General features: G+C 46.2%; 1 protein-coding gene across 1 annotated transcript in view; it reads right to left on the reverse strand.

Moving 5' to 3' along the window:
- Positions 1–20000, reverse strand: part of LOC308170081 (metabotropic glutamate receptor 8-like) — a gene marked incomplete at both ends in the record, with an annotated part of 139227 nt that overhangs the window by 9158 nt on the left and 110069 nt on the right. Inside the window, 3 exons of the mRNA XM_080544813.1 lie at positions 730–1665; positions 2359–2498; positions 15113–15313. Coding sequence (XP_080400939.1) covers positions 730–1665; positions 2359–2498; positions 15113–15313 — 1277 coding nt within the window. The remainder of the gene's footprint in view (positions 1–729; positions 1666–2358; positions 2499–15112; positions 15314–20000) is intronic.

The raw sequence follows: 20000 nt of genomic DNA on the forward strand, positions 1-20000 counted from the left end.
GGGGTAGACCTACAGACAGGTTGTAGATTGACAGATAGGGGGTAGACCTACAGACAGGTTGTAGATTGACAGATAGGGGGTAGACCTACAGACAGGGGGTAGACCTACAGACAGGTTGCAGACTGACAGATAGGGGGGTAGACCTACAGACAGGGGGGTAGACCTACAGACAGGGGGTAGACCTACAGACAGGGGGGTAGACCTACAGACAGGTTGTAGATTGACAGACAGGGGGTAGACCTACAGACAGGTTGTAGATTGACAGACAGGGGGTAGACCTACAGACAGGTTGTAGATTGACAGACAGGGGGTAGACCTACAGACAGGGGGGTAGACCTACAGACAGGGGGTAGACCTACAGGTTGTAGATTGACAGACACACAACGACGACGCTGCTAGATCCCGGATATGTTTACCTGTGTGCAGGAAGAACAACAGACGGCGCAGGCGCGAGACCAGACTAGATGATCGTGGAGTGAAGATATTATCAAAGTGTACGCGCCTGTCGATCACCCGTACGCTTTGATAATATCTTCACTCACGATCATCTAGTCTAGTCTGGCGCCTGCGCCGTCTGTTGTTCTTCAGGTAAAAATATCCTGGACTATCACAGTACCTCTGCGATACCGTCGCTCAACCAATAACCTTCTAAACACTGACCAAGAGTCCAGCACAGCCATACACATACGCAACGACGAACGTAGGTACAAATAATAATAACACACTCACCCTTTCTGCCGACTGCGCCGTCCCAAAGAAGATGGGTATAAACGCCAGCCAGATGATGCAGGTGGTGTACATAGTAAACCCGATCGGCTTGGCCTCGTTGAACGTCTCCGGGACGCCCCGCGTCTTGATGGCGTAAACAGTGCATGTGACCATCAGCAGGATGCTGTAGCCCAGCGAGCAGATGAGCGACAGGTCCGAGATGTCGCACTTGAGCACCCCGCGCGCGCTCCGGGGGTTCTGCGTGCGCTGCTCGCCGTAATCCACCACCGTGTGCGGCGGGTCGGTGGCGAACCACACCAACACGCCCAGCAGCTGCACCGAGATCAGGCTGAAGGTGATGGCCAGCTGCGAGGCCGGGGAGATGAACCGCGGCGCCGTCACCGCCGTCTTCCCCTGCTCGAAGATGCGGTGGATGCGGTTGGTCTTGGTCAGCAGCGCCGCGTAGCTGAAGCACATCCCCAGGCCCAGGAAGATGCGCCGCAGCGAGCAGACGGCCACGTCGGGGGCGGCGATCATGGGGAAGGTGATGGCGTAGCACAGGAAGATGCCCGTCAGCAGCACGTAGCTCATCTCCCGGCCCGAGGCGCGGACGATGGGCGTGTCGTGGTGCCGCACGAAGGTGACGATGACGAAGGTGGTGGCCAGGATGCCCAGGACGGAGAGGAAGACGGGCATGGCCGCCCACAGGGACGCCCACTGCAGCCGGATGATGGGGATGGGCTGGCAGCCCGTGCGGTTGCGGTCCGGCCGCTGCTCGTAGGGGCAGAGCTCGCAGACGACCTCGCTGGCCTGGAAGTGGTAGCCGTCGCAGCGCTCGCAGTGCCAGCAGCACGGCACGCCCTTCACCACCTTCTTCCTCTCGCCCGGCCGGCAGGGCTGGCTGCACACGGAGGAGGGCAGGGAGGGGTCGCTGCTGGCCCACCGCATGGCCTCCGTCTGAGGGGGGAGGGGGAGGTCATTGGGTTAATCTTGAATACAGCCCAGTAAACAAAGAGTCCAGAAGACGTCCTCAGAGAAGCCAGAATGTGGGTTCAGATGACGTCTTTCTAGGACGTCCAGGTGACGTCTTTAGGACGTCTTATGGACTACAGAATCGTCAGGATCGTCAGAATCGTCTTCTGTAGTCCGTAAGAACCTTCTGTAGTCCTAAAGACGTCATCTGAACCCACATTCTGGCTTCCCTGGGGACGTCTTTTGGACTCTTTGTTTACTGGGAGGCATTGACTGAGAGAAGACAAAGAGCATTCTTTATGTCCCTCATTATCATGATTCTTATCATCATCATCATCATCATCATCATCAATATCATAATTGTCACTACCTACATCAACCCCGATCTCATCTTTACCATCAACTAAAGCTTCTATTCAATGTCTCTGAATGATCTTCTCTGTTAATAATGGTAAGTTAGTTACAAGGTATCTAATAGTTTGGCATTCTGAGTGGCATTCCCATGAGGAATTATCTCTCTGTCATTGGAATAGACCTATCGCTAAGCCGCGCCCCAAAATAGAAATTGTCCAATCATATCACAGCAAAAGTCACTACAGGCAGAACACTTCCATCCACTATTTTGGCACAGACAAAGCTGAGGGAAGAAACTATGTTCCACTAGTGACGAGTCCTTACGTTCAGATGTAGCTGGTCCGTCCAGTGACCTATGACCTTGTACTCTGCTGTGGACCTGTTGTTGATCTGGTACTGGAAGATGTCGTAGCGCCCTGGAGCGTCCCCGTTCTCATTAAAGAGGACAGATGTCCCGGCACTTCCTGTAAGACAGGAAACACAATCCACAACCATTCAAACAATTTGGCAAAAGTATTGTTTAGAGAATGTATTTTCTTAATCTGTTGTCTCATTTCCCCTTGCAAGGTTAACAGTGTGAAAAAAAGACGGAGAAAAAGACTGTTCTCAAAACAGGGAGAATGCACTACCTCTGAGATTGGCTGTCATCTGGCATGTCTCACATTTTATTTGAGGTATTTCACCTCTGCAAAACAACCACCAGGGGCGCCTACAAAGCAATTACAATGGATAGTCTTGTTGTGAAAGCAGCTCATTCATATGAGCTGATATTAACTGTATATTGTCATTTGTATTACTGTAATTCATGTATTATTTTCATTCTGAATTAACAATAGGCAGCTTGGACATACATGAAGAGTAGCTTATGAGTTGTTGATTCAATTTGGAAAAGGACAAATTCATTAAAACAAGGAACAAGTACAACAATGTATTTTAATCTGTTTTTTCACCCCACCCAAATAAGGGATTAAACCCTGGAGTGGGTCTTTAAGAGACTCTGCACCCTGACCGTTGTTAACAAATAGGTGGGGGGAAGTGAAGAGGGAATTACACTGACGTCACAGCCGTCTTCTCATGTTCTATCAGGCTACTTTTCTATCTAGTTTAAATTCCACAGAAATACAAAATCCATAACCACAATTCCTCACTGTATTCTTTAATCCATAGTTGCATTTTTAAAGCCGACTCGCACTTATTCATGTTCAAAGACTGCAAGAACATATCCGTGGTGACTACAACAAACGCTATGAGAGGAGATATTGGGTTGTTGCTTGGTGCCCATTAAGAGAACTTGATATGAAACCCATTACCTCAAGAATCACATAAAGATATATATATATATATATATATATGCGTCTGGTCTCAAAACAACCAACGTGCAGACGTGTCTTTTCCTGTTTCTGTGATAAATTAATCAATTCACACATTTTGCAGCCGGCAGACACCTATCACCCTTTTCCATTTGTGCAGAGAACCGCAAATGAAACAGGAAGAAGAGCTCTCATTGTTTAGCTACACACAACACATCTACACACACATATACACACACATCTACACACACATCTATCTGCCTCTCACAGCAGCAGTCAGGTGTGTTGATTAGACATGGGAGGAAGTCTGCCCGTAGTAAGCAGCGCTTCATATTTTGGGGATATTCAAGTCTGCAGAACACAGAACACAGTATCTATCTACAGATACGACTGGTACAGTATCTCAGATTTGTTCTGAGAGGAGTAGAGGTCAGTGTGTTTTGGGAGTATTTGAATTATTAAAAGGACATTCATAAATATAACATCTACAGTGGGCCAGGGTTTAACACTAGAACAGCCAGTTAGTGAATAAAGAACATTGTTATGAATGAATGAATGAATGAATGGTCTTTATTGTCATTGCTACAGTACAGGTACCAAACAACGACATTTAGGAGGGGTGGCTCCCCTGGTGCTAGGAAAGAAAAAAACAAAACAAAAAACACAAGAAGGGATATATTAGGGTATAGGGTATATAGGGTTATATCTTTGCACTCGATAACATTTCAGGACCCTCCTTTCATGACTTGTCCTAGATATGTGCGTTCTACCACCCAGTATCCTTACATTTTCAACATCACATCAGGATAAGCTAGTATGAAGCTATTTTGCAGTTTTTATGTGTAGGGAGGAGGCTAATTTACAAGCGGCCAACTAGTGGTTGTTGTGTGTAAGTAGCAGCTTAGCATTGTAAAGAGGGGCGAGGCGGCTCTTATAGTAGGTAAAAAGGCACGGCTGTTCTAGTGTTTAATAGGTCCACGCCACCATCACAGTGGTGGTCTACCTACAGTGATGTCGCTGCTGCAGACAGACACACGTTGGTGATAAGAGCTGTGGAGGATATTAGAAAACTAACGGTTTGTCTCATCAGCCTTATTGAATAGATGGAAACATCTAGTTCATTATAGCAGCTCATGAATTACAGAGATGAAGAGTGTAGTAGTTTAAATATCAGGTTATCTGACTGAGGACGAAGCAAAAGGACCGACTCCTGTCTCCTATCACAGCGTCATCACGCATTCTCTCAGCGCAGAGAAGCTGTGGAAATGATTTAGCACAATCTGACAGGAATATGGGTGAGCTGGCTTTAATAATACAACATGATCACAGAATACATTTAGGGGTTTTCATGTGAGACATGAGTATGAGGGTTGTTGGGTTTCAGTGGAGTTGAGGCTGCATAGAAAAGTTGTTCTCATTAAAAACGTCATAATTATGACCATGAACATCCACATAGCAAATATTTTTGGGCCTCTACCCACACGTTTAGCTGTGTTGCTCATTCCACGAATGCATGATCCTTACAAGTTGTACCTCGTTAAAGGTGACTAATCAGGCTTTCCAACCATATAAAATACAATACCAACTGGTATTATTAAAGGGGAGGAATAATCAACCAAAATAACGTTTCCGAACTTTTTTTGAGGGGTTTATATACAAATGAATACAAAAGCACAGTCAGTGCACATTTGTAGCCAAGGATAGAGTCAAATCCAGACAGTCAAATCCAGACAGTCAAATCCAGACAGTCAAATCCAGACAGTCAAATCCAGACAGTCAAATACAGACAGTCAAATACAGACAGTCAAATACAGACAGTCAAATACCGTTGGCAAGTTAAGGCATCTATAAATGAGTTGTTGGATACTGGCAGTAAAACTGTGAAAATATAATTCGTTTTATTCTCGTCGTTGCACATGGTGTGTAAACAGGTTTTATTGGTTCATGAAAGCTCATTTCATTCACGTGTGCCAGAGCAGAAACTCCATCTATCCTACTGCTGCGTGGAATCAACTGAGGAAGATATTGCTGTGAGTTAATGAATATGGAATCTTTACAATGCTCAAGCTGCTATTTACACACAACGACCACTAGTTGGCTGCTTGTAAATTAGCCTGCCTCCTACACAGAAAAACTGCAATAGCTTCATACTAGCTTATCCTGATGTGATGTTGAAAATGTAAGGATACTGGGTGGTAGAACGCACATATCTAGGACAAGTCATGAAAGGAGGGTCCTGAAATTTGATCGAGTGCAAAGATATAACATTTTTCTTTATTCACTAACTGGCTGTTCTGGTGTTAATTACACTAGATTTGGTGAGGCTGCATTCTCATTTTATGCTCCAGATTGTGTCTCACTGCCAGTTTACATTAGGGATGCAACCTCAGCACATTATGTTCAAGTCACGACTAAAAACCCATCTTTTTAATATTGCCTTTAAATGACTAAATAATTAAATTAAGATGATAAAAATCCATCCTTTTAATATTGCATTTAAATTACAAAACAATTTAATTAAGATTATATAACGATTAAAGCACTTTGAGCTGCAACGGTTGCAGGAAAAGCGCTATACAAATAAAGTTATTATTATTATTATTATTATTGGGCGATGTTGATATATTATATAATCCCATAATCCCAGGTTGACTCTGGTCGTCAGCAGCATCCAGATCCAGGCTAGGTTGGTTCAGAACTCCAGAGGAACAGCATGTTGTAATGAAAGCGCGCCCACCCCTGAGTTGTGATTAGTGAGTGGGCATGATGGGTTTTGATTATATCCGAGCAGCCCTACTTTCCACAGCGTGAATAAATGCATCGCAAATCACATCTGCACAGCGATGAATCACCGCCACAGCCCGACCCCCCCCCGCATTGTTTCTTGTTAATTTCCTTATTTTTAGGTTACACAGCTTGGGAATTCAGGCTTTAGCCTAACCAGTTTGTTAAGATACAGTTTGTTACACTTCATCTCTGTAATTCATGAGCTGCTAGAATGAATTTAGGTTTCGTCAATCTGTCTGATCGGCCTGAGGCAGAATGATAAGGCGAACGAACCGTTCTGCTCTCAGACATTCAGACATCCTCACAGCTGCTGTGGGCTGCTCTGCTGGCAGCGCTGCACACGTCTGCACAACCTGTGTCAGTCACAACAGCGGCTTTGAGGTAGAACCACCGTTGCAATGTCAGCATGAACCTTCTAAACACACCGGCCTACTGGATTATAAAACATCTCTTTTGGTTGTTGAGTGTTCAGTGAAGTGGATTTCCATCTGGGAGCAGAATGACAGTCACAGTAACGATGACTAACTGGGTCCCCCCACAGAAACGCATAATTGGATCTGAATCTGTCATCCTCAGTCAGAGCAACTTGAGTTGCAGGGCGACTGTGAGCAAACCACTTGAGTCTGTTTCATTGGTGCCTTGGGAGGTTTACAGAGATACCTCACAACCGACAACAACAACAACAACAACAACAACAACAACAACTGTAGATGGCCGCAGTACAGGAGGCCTGGCAGAGCATCACCATGGTTACAGTACAGGCCTGGCAGAGCATCACCATGGTTACAGTACAGGCCTGGCAGAGCATCACCATGGTTACAGTACAGGCCTGGCAGAGCATCACCATGGTTACAGTACAGGCCTGGCAGAGCATCACCAGAGAAGATACCCAGCGTCTGGTGGGTCGATGGGTCACAGACTACAGGCAGGTATTGCACGCAAAAGATTGTCAACCAAATACTAAACATGAGAGCTTAATTTGGACATGTGATGAATCTGTCCCATCACTTTCAGGTACCCTGAGACAGGGGCACTGTCCATAAACATGTTGTCATTTCTGAAAGGTGAAATCTATATATACCTTCACCTCGTAGTAACTGTTGGATTTCAAATCCAAACGTTTTGAGTGTAGAGCCAAAAGAAGAAAAACATCTTTACTGTGCCGTGACTTAGGCAGGGTGCTGTATACGACATTAAAACTGAGATGGAAAAGGACATTTATAAAAACTCACAAAACACAAGAAACATAAATCGGCCTATACTCTTCATTATACAAAAAAAGACAACATGTTTACCACAAAAAATATCGAATCATTAAAAAACCTAAATCCTAGTACCGGTAGGCCGATGTCACATGACACAGAGACCCAATCTACTCTGACACCCTGCCCCTCAGAAGCCTCCGCACTCCATAAGTGTCAGAGAACTATTTTAATGATGAAGATGAATCCTTCCAATGTTCTTTCTGTAGAAGTGTGGAACATGATGTCATCCTTCTCAACGGCAGTCACAAGTCATCAGATAAAAAAGAACAATGCTTCATTATCAGACCATGACAGAAACTCTCGGATCCTAAACTTTCCTGAAGCGCGCTGGACTTTGGAACGGTGTGTTTCTATGTTGGCACTTGTTAGCGTAGGCACATCAGCACATCAGCACATCAGCATAATAGCGATTGTTTTTTTTGTTATGCTTGTTATTAAGAAAAGGTCTATAATGCATTGAAATGACATTAAACTAAGATAATAAGATGGTTATCATATTTTTTCTAATCTTAATTAACAAAGAAAAAGTTATTACATTTGTGAGTGTCTTCCGCATTGCCTAGAGCGAAATCAGATTTCTGTAGATGATTCGCATGTTCCTCCATCTTATGATGGAAGATGGTTGAGAAATGTATTTCTCACTTAATTTCTCAAAAATAAAGACTCTTAGCTTTCATGTGCCACCAGTGTGATATATATATAAAGACTCTTAGCTGTGTGATATGCTCTGATGAACTCCACATATGGGTCCCTATGGGTCCTTTTACACAGAACAGCCCGTCTCTACAAATGCCTTTCCAAAATGATAATTGATGCTAATATGATGGAGCTCATATGCTCGTATGACACAGTGTCAAATCAACCCTGTCAAATCAGTTTTATTGGCGAGGTTTCTTTTCTTTCAACACTCGACTGTTAGATTTAATAACTTTTCAAACTTTCGAGTACTTTTCCAACAATGTTCAACTTCTTCTTTTCAGTCAAAATAATAAAGGCAACTCTCAAGGGTTTGACTGCAGTAAATGAGTGAGAATAAAGAGTACAGTACACCCACAGAACTCTTTATTAGGAACACCCGCACACCATCTCAGGTGGTGTGATGTTGTGGGGGATGTTTTCTTGGCAAAACTTTGGGCTTGTTAGTAACATCTTCACTATGCTATCAATCATTGCTTACCTACCCCAGCCTATTTGAGTATTGTTGCTGACCATGTGCATCCCTTCATGGCCACAATGTACCCATCTTCTAATGGCTACTTCCAGCACCATGTCACAAAGCAGAAGTCGTCTCAAAACTGCTTTTATGAACATGACAATGAGCTCAGTGTTCTTCAGTGGCCTTCCCTGGTCCAACAGAACACCTTTGGGATGTGGTAGAACGGGAGATCCACAGCTTGAGTGTGTTTGGTGAGACGGACAAAAGCTTGAACACTCTTTCCCCCAAACCATCTCCCACACACCTCCGCTCAGCCAGGTAGAGAATGAGGTGAATATGAAAGGAATGAAAGCAGGAGTGTGTCCCTATTATTATCCTGCCCACACCTACCTGAGCACACGCACACACACACACACACACTCACACACACACACACACACACGAACACACACACACACACGAACACACACACACGCACACACACACACACACACGAACACACACACACACACACACACACACGAACACACACACACACACACACACACACAATCACACACACACACACACACACGCGCGCGCACACACAGACACACGCGTGCACACAGACACACGCGCACGTACACACACACACACACACACACACACACACACACGCACACACACACACACACACACAGCTTCAACTACCTCCTCACTCTGGTGTCAGAGCCATGGACATGTTAAGGTGGTATGTGATTTACAAGGTCACATACAGGATCTCATCTCACTGAAGATCAGCCTTGGTTTGGCCGTTCAGTTCAGCTGCTCGTTGTCAATGGTTTTTCAGGACTAAATGAAGATAAATGTTTTCTGTATTTATTTATTTATTTATATCCCATTTCAACCACAGTATTTCAATTAGGAAGCTGTTAGCCAGGAGAATCAATGAGAGGGGTAGTGGTGGCCTAGGGGATAGTGAGTTGGACTGGCGGTCATAAGCTCAAATCCCACCTGGGGACACCACCACTAGTGTGTCCTTGAGTAAGACCTGGGAACACCACCACTAGTGTGTCCTTGAGTAAGACCTGGGAACACCACCACTAGTGTGTCCTGGAGTAAGACCTGGGAACACCACCACTAGTGTGTCCTTGAGTAAGACCTGGGAACACCACCACTAGTGTGTCCTTGAGTAAGACCTGGGAACACCACCACTAGTGTGTCCTTGAGTAAGACCTGGGAACACCACCACTAGTGTGCCCTGGAGTAAGACCTGGGAACACCACCACTAGTGTGTCCTGGAGTAAGACCTGGGAACACCACCACTAGTGTGTCCTGGAGTAAGACCTGGGAACACCACCACTAGTGTGCCCTGGAGTAAGACCTGGGAACACCACCACTAGTGTGTCCTTCAGTAAGACCTGGGAACACCAGCACTAGTGTGTCCTGGAGTAAGACCTGGGAACACCACCACTAGTGTGTCCTGGAGTAAGACCTGGGAACACCACCACTAGTGTGTCCTTGAGTAAGACCTGGGAACACCACCACTAGTGTGTCCTGGAGTAAGACCTGGGAACACCAGCACTAGTGTGTCCTGGAGTAAGACACTTAGGCCAAAGTTACTCCAGGGAGACTGTCCCTGTAATCTCTAATTCGCTAAATCGTTTTGGATAAAAGCGTCTGCTAAATGGTTAAAATGTCATTGACACATTCCAAATGCTTTATTGCCTTAGTCCCCTGACCTGAGAGCCGTTCCCTCAAAACTCATTTTTAAACGTCAATTAAAGACTCACCTGTTTAGGCAGGCTGTTAGTCAGCTATAACCATCCTATGTTCCTGTTTATGTTGTCCCTTTGGGGTGTTCCTCTTTTTTAGTTTTTGACGATGTTCTTTTCACCCATTTTATCTTATCTGTGATGTAAAGCACCCTGTGCATCCATGCTGAGAAGGGCGCTATAGAAATAAAGTTTTACTTACTTAGTTACTTAGTCTAGAGGCAATAGCGAAAAATGCTTTTGCAAACATGTGATGTGATGACAGATGTTTATTCTGACTGACTGGCAGCCTTGTGGATCTGCTCAGACACAGGCTTACACAGACACAGACACAGACACAGACACAGACACAGACACAGACACAGACTCAGACACAGGCAGTAATCAGACACAGGCAGTAATCGTCGGTAAGCGATATTCTTTGTTACGCTTCACAACCTGGTTATTGTGACTGTGCTCGCCAAAAAACACAGCAATTTAAATTGTGTCCTGGCCCTCCTCACAAAGCTGTTTGAAAATACAAACTGTGTTGAGTTAAAGGAGCCACAGCTACAGTAATAACTGTGATGGAGGAGTTGTTCTCCTGTAAGTCACCTGGGTGTCAGTAACTGCCTCGCTCCTGACACTCATCCACATTTCACTGACCTCTAATGGGAGAGAGTGTCTGTGTGTTTGTGTATTGGCAGCTCTGTATTGGCAGAACAAACAAGCCGTGGCCTTGCCAATAGACCCTCTGCTGCTTCTCTGCTTAAACCTCCGACAGTGTCATGAGGTGTCGTGGTTCAGGTGGCTCGGGTGTCTAACGCAGCTCTGCTGTCAGCAAATCAGGTAAGAGCAGCTGCTGCCAAGGTGCTTCAATCAGGTGATTAAATCACAGATCACAATTGAAGGGAGGGGTCAGCAGTGAAACTGCAGAGAAACAGCAGTGGAAGTCATGTGTGTCTTGTTTGCTTGTATATTTGTTCATTTATTCATTCATTCATTCATCTATCTTTCTATTCGATTCTATTCATAAATCTAACTGCAAAGTATGCAGTGATAAATATTGGTTCCACGTCAAAACATTGCGCCCTTGCGCCACGTGTGAAACAACTTTATTTTGAATGTAGTAAACATATTAGAATGTGTTATGCTTTGTAAATATATTACTAAACGCTGTATACATGTTAACTACTGCATTATTACATGGTAATTCATCTATCCTTATCTTGTTACTGAAATATCTTACTGTCATTTCAAAAGCTGCTGAATAAGGGAAGGGCTGAATAAGGGAATATCACAACACTCCTGAAACTGGACTTGTCCAAACTGTATGAAACACCCTAATATCACCCTAATGGCTCTGATATCCTTCTAATGCTTTAATCATAATGTTCAACACCCGACGTTAAACATACTTTGGCAGAAAAGCTTCTCATAGCAAACATTAGTTCTGTTTATACTCACCACCCATTAGTTCTGTTTATACTCACCACCCATTAGTTCTGTTTATACTCACCACCCATTAGCCTCCCGACGCTAATCTATAAATAAGTGTTTGTGTGGAGCCACTCAGGCGAGCAGGGATGTGGCTGGGTTGCAGATTAGCCCGTGGCTAAGCTAACGTTATAGTCACTGTCAAACCCGGAGGTTTGGTTTGCTACATTTCAAACTCTGATTATGGGTAACACAACACACACACACACACACACACACACACACACACACACACACGCACAGAATATACCAAGCTGGATAATGTATTGAAAAGATCGTCAGGCGAGATGTTCATCCTGAAGTCAGATTGCTAATCGATGCATGACTTCTTCTCCCTCTTCTGTTTTTGTCGTCTTCTTGTGTAACTCAGTGAACGAGACACAGACGAGACACAGCAGCCTCAGCCTCAGCATCAGCATCAGAGTCTTCATGTGTTCGACTGAGAGAGTCTTCATGTGTTAGACTGAGAGAGTCTTCATGTGTTAGACTGAGAGAGTCTTCATGTGTTAGACTGAGAGAGTCTTCATGTGTTAGACTGAGAGAGTCTTCATGTGTTAGACTGAGAGAGTCTTCATGGGTTAGACTGAGAGAGTCTTCATGGGTTAGACTGAGAGAGTCTTCATGTGTTAGACTGAGAGAGTCTTCATGTGTTAGACTGAGAGAGTCTTCATGGGTTAGACTGAGAGAGTCTTCATGTGTTAGACTGAGAGAGTCTTCATGTGTTAGACTGAGAGAGTCTTCATGTGTTAGACTGAGAGAGTCTTCATGTGTTAGACTGAGAGAGTCTTCATGTGTTAGACTGAGAGAGTCTTCATGTGTTCGACTGAGAGAGTCTTCATGTGTTCGACTGAGAGAGTCTTCATGTGTTAGACTGAGAGAGTCTTCATGGGTTAGACTGAGAGAGTCTTCATGTGTTAGACTGAAGCAGTCTTGCGTCTCAGGCCTGAGGCCGTAGTCGCTAATTCAATGTGGTGGTTTTTCTCTCAGAATAACACAGAGCAGATCCACATTCATCAGCCTGGCAGATATCTGAATTCTTCACAGTCTGAAGATTGTTAAAAAAACCACAACCTAGCTAACTAACTAATATGATGCTGATCTCCCTCAGCTCCTTATGTCACTAGTCTGACTGAGGAGGAGAAGATCACACACACACACACTGACTGAGGAGGAGAAGATCAGTATTCAACATTTCTCTCGTTCTCAGGTGGGGGGGCTGGCGGGGCAGGGAGGGCAGGTGGGGGGCAGGTGGGGGGCTGGAAGGTATTAACATTGAGACAGATCATTCTCAGGAGGGGGGCTATAACGACTCCAAACATACCAACCAAACATACCAATTTCCAAACAGCTGAGTGTGTAAATGTACATTTCCGACTTCTAGGCTCAATCCCATGGAGGGGGTGTGTTTGAGGGGGGGGGGGGGTACTTAGGGGGAGGGGGGGGTTGTTTGGGGAGGGGGGTGTTTGGGGAGGGGGGTACTTAGGGGGAGGGGGGGTGTTCGGGGGGGGGTACTTAGGGGGAGGGGGGTACTTAGGGGGAGGGGGTGTGTTCGGGGGGGAGGGGGTGTGTTTGGGGGGGGGGGGGGTTGGGGTGTTACCTTATTAATAATATAATATGAATATTATATAATATTCTGAACTGATAATCCAAGGTAAGGAGGTGGAAAATAATCACTAAACCGCCACATAGATTATTAATATATGGAACATTAGGTAATACTCATTAGTATATCATTATTCAATTCGAATGATTGAGTAAACCTGTCGACAGTTGAACAGAAACACACTGTGAATGTGTGACAAATGTCTGTTCTTACTGCAAGAGAATCCATCTCAACAATGGACCAAGACCCTGAATATGAGGGATGGGAGAGGTGTGAAGATAAGAGGAGGAGAGGAGGAGAGGATGAGAGGAGGAGAGGAGGAGAGGAGGAGAGGAGGAGAGGAGGAGAGGAGGAGAGGAGGAGGTACAGATGAGAGGAGGAGAGGAGGAGAGGAGGAGAGGATGAGAGGAGGAGGTAAAGATGAGAGGATGAGAGGAGGAGAGGAGGAGAGGATGAGAGGAGGAGGTAAAGATGAGAGGATGAGAGGAGGAGGTACAGAGAAAATGGATGAATCAGTGATAGAAAAAGAGGGCAAAAGAGGATGAATGAAACAAGATGAAAGGAGTGTTAAGAAGTGAGTGAAAGGAGGGAGAGGAGATGGAGGGATGCAGGGATGAAGAGCATAGATGGAGAGTGAGATGGAGGGATGCAGGGATGAAGAGCATAGATGGGGAGTGAGAAGGAAGGACAGGACAGGACAACAAGAGGAGAGAGAGAGAGGAGGAGTGGAGGTGGTGAATGTCTTACAGGAATGACAAGGTCACTGTGAAGAAACTGAACAAAGGAAACGTCTCTCTGTAAACATGACAAACTGCCGTGGTGGAGGTTTTCTGTGGTGGAGGTCTGCAGGGTTTATAATTATGATAACAAAGGAGTTCAATAACCCTGCAAACGTGGGGGCGAATAGCCGACCATAATAATGATAAAGAGTGGTTGATGAGTAGAGGGAACCAGTAGAATGTATGATTAAAACGAACACACGCTACACGGTGTGCTATATCATGGATATTGGAATGGCTGTGATACAGTCATAGGCACGATAAATGGTAAAATGGTAAATGGACTGCACTTATATAGCTATGCCTTATTCCAAAGCGCTTTACAACGGCCTCTCATTCACACATTCACACACACTACCATGCAACTACTCACTGGGAGCAATTTGGGGATTCAGTGTCTTGCCCAAGGGTTAGACTTCGACATGTGGCCAGCCGGGGCTCGAACCGCCGATCTGCCGACTTTGCGATCGTTAGACGTATCATAAAGAACTTTTCCCAACCAGAAGCCTAGGAAATAAAGTTGAGTCTGATCTAATAAGAGAAGCTCAGTGACGGTCTGGGGTCTCAGTGACAGTCTGGGGTCTCAGTGACAGTCTGGGGTCTCAGTGACAGTCTGGGGTCTCAGTGACAGTCTGGGGTCTCAGTGACAGTCTGGGGTCTCAGTGACAGTCTGGGGTCTCAGTGACAGTCTGGGGTCTCAGTGACAGTCTGGGGTCTCAGTGACGGTCTGGGGTCTCAGTGACAGTCTGGGGTCTCAGTGACAGTCTGGGGTCTCAGTGACGGTCTGGGGTCTCAGTGACGGTCTGGGGTCTCAGTGACAGTCTGGGGTCTCAGTGACAGTCTGGGGTCTCAGTGACAGTCTGGGGTCTCAGTGACAGTCTGGGGTCTCAGTGACAGTCTGGGGTCTCAGTGACGGTCTGGGGTCTCAGTGACGGTCTGGGGTCTTACCGTTGAAGTTGACTTGGCGGATGTGGTGGAGGAGCTCCTTGCCGTCGATGTTGGCCATGCGGGGGCACAGGCCGGGGGTCCCTGAGCACAGCTCCCGGTGCATGTGGTGCAGGGCGTGCGCCATGGCGTACACCGCGTCCATCACAAACTGCACCTTGCCCTCCTGCTCGTAGGTGGAGTCACGACCCACCTTCTCCAGACCTGGGAGAGGAGAGCAGAACGGAGGGATGGAGGGATGGAGGGATGGAAGGATGGAGGGATGGAAGGATGGAGGGATGGAGGAATGGAAGGATGGAGGGATGGAGGGATGGAGGGGTGGAGGGATGGAGGGATGGAGGGATGACAGGATGGAGAGATGGAGGGATGGAGGGATGGAGGGATGGAGAGATGGAGGAATGGAAGGATGGAGGGATGGAGAGATGGAGGGATGGAGGGGTGGAGGGATGGAGAGATGGAGGTATGGAGGGATGGAGGGGTGGAGGGGTGGAGGGATGGAGGGATGGAAGGATGGAGGGATGGAGGAATGGAGGGATGGAGGGATGGAGGGATGGAGGGATGGAGGGATGACAGGATGGAGAGATGGAGGGATGGAGGGGTGGAGGGATGGAGGGATGACAGGATGGAGAGATGGAGGGATGGAGGGATGACAGGATGGAGGGATGGAGGGATGGAGGGATGACAGGATGGAGGGATGGAGGGATGGAGGGATGGAGGGGTGGAGGGATGACAGGATGGAGAGATGGAGGGATGGAGGGATGACAGGATGGAGGGATGGAGGGGTGGAGGGATGGAGGGATGGAGGGATGGAGAGATGGAGGGATGGAGGGATGGAGGGATGGAGAGATGGAGGGATGGAGGGGTGGAGGGATGGAGGGATGACAGGATGGAGAGATGGAGGGATGGAGGGATGACAGGATGGAGGGATGGAGGGATGGAGGGATGACAGGATGGAGAGATGGAGGGATGGAGGGATGGAGGGGTGGAGGGATGACAGGATGGAGAGATGGAGGGATGGAGGGATGGAGGGATGGAGAGATGGAGGGATGGAGGGGTGGAGGGATGGAGGGATGACAGGATGGAGAGATGGAGGGATGGAGGGATGACAGGATGGAGAGATGGAGGGATGGAGGGGTGGAGGGATGGAGGGATGGAGAGATGGAGGTATGGAGGGATGGAGGGGTGGAGGGATGGAGGGATGGAGGGATGGAGAGATGGAGGGATGGAGGGGTGTCAGGATGGAGGGATGGAGGATGGAGGGATGGAGAGATGGAGGGATGGAGGGATGGAGAGATGGAGGGATGGAGGGGTGGAGGGATGGAGGGATGGAGGGATGGAGGAATGGAGGGATGACAGGATGGAGGGAGAGGAGGGATGGAGGGGTGGAGGGATGACAGGATGGAGGGATGGAGGGATGGAGGGGTGGAGGGATGGAGGGGTGGAGGGATGTAGGGGTGGAGGGATGACAGGATGGAGGGATGGAGGGATGGAGGGATGTCAGGATGTCAGGTGTTATGCTGCGGCTGCAGACAGGACTGCTGTCAGAACTGCTCAAAGGAGGCTGGAACCTTCAGTGAGTCAAGTGCAACATGATTATTATTATTTTTTATCAAAGTTGATATAATTACATTTTCCTACAACCCCACAAAATCCAAAACTAAAATATGCAATTTTTGTTTTCAAATGCAACACACTCGTACAGAAACACATGCATAAACCAAACCAAGATCTTTTTTAAGAGAACAACTAAAAGTTGTAGTTAAAATACTTGATCCATATTGGGCTTTTTGCAAAGACTTTAATGAAAATTCCATTCCAGTAAGTTCCAGAGATATTTTCTCACCATGTGGCCGGGCTATTAAACATCGTAGGTGCCACTATGCACCTGTTATGTACTTTACATGGCAGACTGGAGATAATGATTCTGTTGTCTCTCAACCAGCCCATGATTATGTTTTTATGAGGAATGGCCACCATTACACTTCTCAAACGTAAAAACTACGCCAAAGAATTGCCCATAAACGTTCAATCATTGAACATCGTTGAGTTAATAGGAAGTAGGACCCCAATTGAAGGACCCCAATTGAAATAAGCCAGTGGCTTTCTTGGGTTTTTATCCTGTTAGTTGACCTTGTATGTAATATGTACTTTCATGTACCTACTTCTGCAAATCTTCTAATAAAGTTTTCAATCAATCAATCAAAGTTGTAAATGAAACCCATGTGAATGTAACAGCAGCGCTGGGTGTGTGTGAGAGATCGGTCTGAGAATGAGACGTTTCCTCCGGCGGTAAAGACTGATGATGTCTGTGGACCTGGAATGAACGACGCTGTACGGCAGCGGGGATGTCAAACACCACAGAGGGAGGAGAGACATGACTGATGCTGTACTGTTAGACATGACTGATGCATGTACTGTACTGTTCAGCTCAGTTGGAAACAAGTACATTTATTACCCAGGGTATTTATTACCCAGGGTATTTATTACCAGGGTATTTATTACCAGGGTATTTGTTACCCAGGGTATTACCTTACCAGAAGGAAGTCTTCATTTATTTCAGAGAGTAGCTGTTCACTAACTTTGTTGCTTTTGAGATACTGAGAGATCCATCTCTAGCAAGTTTGAACTATTCATACAAGAACATAAACTATCTGATATGCAACAAGAGGGTGTGGTCTTTCTAAACAAGAGGGTGTGATCTTGCTGTTACTAAAACAGCATCTGGGTGTCAGTAGAAACATCCAGTCTAGGACAGGCCCTGAACAGACCCGCATGTGCAGGACAATAACAATGAGGTCAGGACGTCATGCACAGCGCACTGTTTACGGAAGTCACCATGGATAACATGAAGCCGGCAAAGATATGAGCAAGGTATGAGCAAGGTATGAGCAAGTGGTCAAAAGAAGAAGAATGAGGAAAAAGAGAGCCAGATGCTTAGCTTAGCTTTTTGTAGAGCACTCGCTGCTATACTTGCGTCTAGAGTGCAGGGTTGCCAGATGGGGCGGGTTACCGCCGAATGGGCTACTGGATTTAGCGGTTATAGACTGGTTAGGCTCTAAATTGTCAATCCCATCTGGCAACCCTGCTAGAGTGACGTAAAAGTCGCATCAAACGCGACTAGACAGTTCAGACGGGGGCGCGTTGGTAAATATCAGACATGTATCCGATGTAATACCACCTCTGAACGCGACACAGGTCGGTTTAAAAAAAAGTCAGATTTCATGTGACTTGCGCAGCTCCCACGGTCATGCATAAATCAGACAAAAAAAACAAAACAGATTTGGGTCACATTTCACTGTCGTGTGAACGAGTGCAATGTCTTCTTTGTAAACCTTGGCATGTGTACTACAACTTTGTTCTAGCGTATGTTTCATATGTTTCATATGTTTCATATGTTTAGTAGCTCATCCAGAGTGGCTTAATGGATTAAAGGAATGTGTGACAATATCCCTGTTAATCCATCAAGCTGCATAACAGCACTGATCTTCATTATGCCCTGAGATGGATTCTGAACCAGACAACAGCTCCCTTACTGCCTGTGTGCCAGTGGCTTGTGACATCGCTTCATCATCACTGTTGATGTGCTGCACCTGTTCTGTCTGTCATGCGTGTCTGACGCTGTGCACCTGCGCTTGTTTGGGTTTATGTGTATTTATGTCCGCCACTTTACTGCTCTCCCTGTAGTGTAATCTCTCTGCGTTCTCTGTATCTGAGTATTCTGTCTCTGATGTGTCTGACGCTGTCTGTCTCCTCTCTCTCTCTCTGTCTGTCTGTCTCCTCCCTCCCTCTCTCTCTGGCGCTGTGCACCTGCGCTTGTTTGGGTTTATGTGTATTTATGTCCGCCACTTTACTGCTCTCCCTGTAGTGTAATCTCTCTGCGTTCTCTGTATTTGAGTATTCTGTCTCCGTGTCTGATCGTGCACTTTACACAGATATTAACCCCTCCTAAATTTCGTTGTTTGGTACCTGTACTGTAGCAATGACAAATAAAGTCCATTCCATTCCATTCCATTCCAAGTGTTCTTCCTGAATGTTTATTTATTTATTTATAACAAGCTTTTATGTCTTGATAGATAGTAGCCCCCCCAAATCATTTTACAACTTGTTTAGCTATTATGTCTCGATGTTTCTGTCGAACTCCGCAGTGAAGGTATCTAAGCAACGTAATGTAGCTAGCGAACAGAAGTGGGGAAATAACGTCAGATCACATGACCGCCGCTGAGCATGACCTCACTGTTCTTTAACCTTTGTTCTCACGCACGCTCTCTCTCTCTTTCTCTCTCTCTCTGTCTCTCTGTCTCTCTCTTTCTCTCTCTCTGTCTCTCTCTCTCTCTGTCTCTCTGTCTCTCTCTTTCTCTTTCTCTCTCTCTCTGTCTCTCTCTTTCTCTCTCTCTCTCTCTGTCTCTGTCTCTCTGTCTGCCTCTCTCTGTCTCTGTCTCTCTGTCTCTGTCTCTCTGTCTGCCTCTCTCTCTCTGTCTCTGTCTCTCTGTCTGCCTCTCTCTCTGTCTCTGTCTCTCTGTCTGTCTCTCTGTCTCTGTCACTCTCTCTCTCTGTGTCTCTGTCTCTGTCTGTCTCTGTCTGTCTCTTTGTCTCTGTCTCTCTGTCTCTGTCTCTCTCTCGCTCTCTTTCTCTCTCTTTCTCTCTCTCTCTCTTTTTCTCGCTCACCCCCCTCCCTTACTGAAGAGATCGATAGGACCACATCAGGGTGTTTACCTCATTTGAGATGATTTATCGACCAAATGGACCAAAGCCCCAGAGTTCATAAGAGGTGATAAAAACATGGGCTGAGAAAGGAACAGTAAAGGAACAGTAAAGGAACAGTAAAGGAACAGTAAAGGGTCGACATGAAATCATTACAACTGGATTTAATCTGCTGCCATTTGAGGATTGA

The sequence above is a fragment of the Nansenia antarctica genome, assembly GCF_963989245.1.
Source record: "Nansenia antarctica genome assembly, chromosome: 14".
NCBI classification, from domain to species: Eukaryota; Metazoa; Chordata; class Actinopteri; order Argentiniformes; family Microstomatidae; genus Nansenia; species Nansenia antarctica.